This window comes from Carassius carassius, chromosome 9 (genome assembly GCF_963082965.1).
Source record: "Carassius carassius chromosome 9, fCarCar2.1, whole genome shotgun sequence".
NCBI lineage: Eukaryota > Metazoa > Chordata > Actinopteri > Cypriniformes > Cyprinidae > Carassius > Carassius carassius.
This window is the reverse complement of record NC_081763.1, coordinates 14022654-14025441: the sequence shown is the minus strand read 5'-3', so window position 1 is coordinate 14025441 and position 2788 is coordinate 14022654. Positions and strand designations below refer to the sequence as shown.

At 40.6% G+C, this 2788-nt stretch overlaps 1 protein-coding gene across 2 annotated transcripts; it reads left to right on the top strand.

Annotated features, from left to right (window-relative positions):
• The first annotated feature begins 276 nt into the window (after positions 1-276).
• On the top strand, positions 277-2460 carry LOC132149004 (zinc finger protein 397-like). 2 transcript variants are annotated; one of them, XM_059557864.1, is made up of 2 exons: positions 277-675; positions 1018-2460. In XM_059557864.1, exons 1-2 carry the CDS (start codon positions 486-488, stop codon positions 1785-1787), a joined length of 960 nt encoding a protein of 319 aa, XP_059413847.1. In that variant the 5' UTR covers positions 277-485; the 3' UTR covers positions 1788-2460. The 2 variants fall into 2 exon arrangements, with proteins under 2 accessions (XP_059413847.1, XP_059413846.1); XM_059557863.1 differs by having other exon boundaries at positions 282-675; positions 979-2460.
• The last annotated feature ends 328 nt before the right edge of the window (positions 2461-2788 follow it).

Genomic DNA, 2788 nt, shown 5'->3' with positions numbered 1-2788 from the left:
ACTTCAGTGATTTGAGTCTCGAGCATACAACGTGAACATCTACTAAAATATGGTCTCAAATCTTACTTTATAGACATAAACTCACCTAGCAATGTCTGTCAGCTGCGAAAGCTGAACATGGTTAGCTAACCATATCTAGAATGGTTTAATGTTGTTGCTAGGTAACGGTGTATGGATTTACGTTAAGTTACGTGACCTCGTGATGTGCAGTCAGCCACTCAATCTACTGTAACGTTACGTGTATCTCAAAGCAATAAAGTAGCTAAACTTCACTCAGATTTTCCTTGGAGGAAATAGTAATAGATTAGCCTGGTACTGCAAACATTTGTATATTTGATATCCAGGATGCTCATACAGTCCAGTAGGTGGCAGTAACATACATCTAGATTCTGCAAATAGCCGTTAAAACAAGAGGAGAATAAGCAAGTGAAGTGAGTCGCTTTTATTCGTGTTTCATCGGATTTGTTTTCGTTTACTTCGGTAAAATGTCAAGACTAGACAAGTTACATTCCAACTTGATGAAGCGAATGTCGATCGTCATTCGTGATATTTGGGTGGAGGTGGAAGCGACGGTGAAGGACTATCAGAAGGAAGCAGCCCAGACACGATCAGAAAACGCGAGACTGAAACAACAGCTCGAGGATGTGCTGAGCAGGAATAAGGCGCATTTAAACGGTAAATTCACAATAAAAATACACACAGACGCTGTTTGGTATCTTTGGGGCAGTTGTGGGTTGGCTGCATTTTCCGTAAACAACAATTTAATAGTGGCACTGAATGTCACAGGAGCGTAAATGGCATTTTTTCCACTAAGTTTCTGTCTCACATCACTGGTCTTGTCCTTTTCTGGTCACAGTGCCCATCCTTATGTTGCTTAAAACTGTCATACGTACACATATGATGTATAAAACGGCCAATACTGATACTAATAATGATAAGTAAGTAAGTGAATGCTGTGTTCATGCTTTGATTATCCAGGAGTCCACTATGTCCCTCCTGATAAAGTCTCACCCACAGAATTACCAGCATGTGGATATGGGTCCCTAGTTGAACCAGAAGACCAGCAAACGGAGGGCAATGCCCAGAGTCAAGATTCACCTGGTGAACTGAAGCCTCGCATACTAGATGTCATTTCAGTCTGCAAGACGGAGACTGAGGATAGAGAGCTCGTGCATCTAAAAGATGCCTCATCTGCAGGTGAAGAACGGCTCTTCCCTCAGTTCGACAGCTCGAGTACGGGTGAGACTTTGGACAGGAATGTGCCCACTGCGGCAACACCAAGGATCAAGATAGAGCCCGAGGACACCATCATCACAATAACGTCTTCAGTAACTACCACCCCTGCCCATGCAGGTCCGCGTCAAGACTCAGAACCGAGAACAGCCAGTGACACTTCAACCACGTCGAGGAGACCGCAGCGAAAGGAGCGCCATCACACACGATACACCATGCCTAGGAGAGCATCCGCAAAAGATCACGATCACGAAGGGCCATATAAGTGTAACAAATGTGGAAGGCTGTTAAAGGACTTGGCAAAGCTGCAGCTGCACAATAGATTACATGAAAGATCCTTCATCTGTCACTGGTGCGGCAGAAACTTCTTGAAGTTTGACTACCTTAGGATGCATATGCGCACACACACCGGAGAACGGCCTTACCGCTGCAACTGGTGCTCAAAGACCTTCAGCCAGAGCGGAAACATGAGGAGACACGAGCGCACGTGCCGGAGTTTCAATGAAGAACCAGCATCGCACGCACTAGAAGATCAACAGCTGCCCGCCGAGTGACCAGTGCGTCACATGCAGGAACACCTTAAGAAAGAACCTATTATTGTGACAGAGAGCTGAAATTCAATTTTCATTACATATAATGGGATATTTATAATTTTAATCAAGTATATTAGAAGTTTCCATGTTACAGAATATACAGAAGGCCGATATGCTGTTTGACCAACATTTCTATGTCCTTTTCAGGCAGTATGTGTGGACAAATGTCCCCAGTAAGCCAAAAAATATCATGAGAATGAATGTTTGCCCTTTTGAGGAAGACCACTGTGCGTTCCATACGGAGTACCATGAGTTCCCACACTTCCAGATTGATGTTTTAATATTATAAATACTCCACAGAGAGCAGTATCTAGCCAATGATATGTTTTAGGCAGTGTGTAACAGAAAAAAAAACATGTATATTCACTATAGGAAGGAATAACTTTCATTACTTATTTTATTAATTGCCATTATATTCCCAGGACTAAACATTACACCGTTTTTTGTGTGTGTGTGTTTGTCTGTGGGAATTACAGAGAAAATCTAAAAGTAGTATATTAGGATATGAATCAATGTAGTAGACTGAATGGCAAAATTTACTTAACAGAAAATCATGAAATTTGAGATGTATCTTATGACTGAGGTCTTTATCATATGTAAGAACAAACACCTGAATAAACTAGATTCAATTTAATTTGAGATCATTTATTGTATTTATCCAAGGAAAATGTTTATGTGGCCATTGTGTAGTTACTGTATGTGTGTGTACTTGTGTAATATGCACACTTAGAAATGCTCAGTTTTGCTTTATATTGGAAATATTTACAACCTTGTTATTTAGTACACATTATTGTTTACCCAGAAGCCCTGAATCACCAGTGTTAAACCACAGTGTTAAATGCATTTATATTGATTCTGTTACTAACAGTATGATAATTATGCCATAATTATCATGTCATTCTATAATCTTCAAGCTGTTCATTTGTCTCCAATAGTGCATATAGCATTCTTTCTTTGTAAGT

Excerpts from the sequence above, each read along its gene's own strand:
- LOC132149004 (XM_059557863.1), top strand. The coding sequence starts at position 486 with ATGTCAAGACTAGACAAGTTACATTCCAACTTGATGAAGCGAATGTCG. Across the intron at positions 676-978 it reads GAATAAGGCGCATTTAAACG|GAGTCCACTATGTCCCTCCT; the intron begins GTAAATTCACAA and ends TTGATTATCCAG.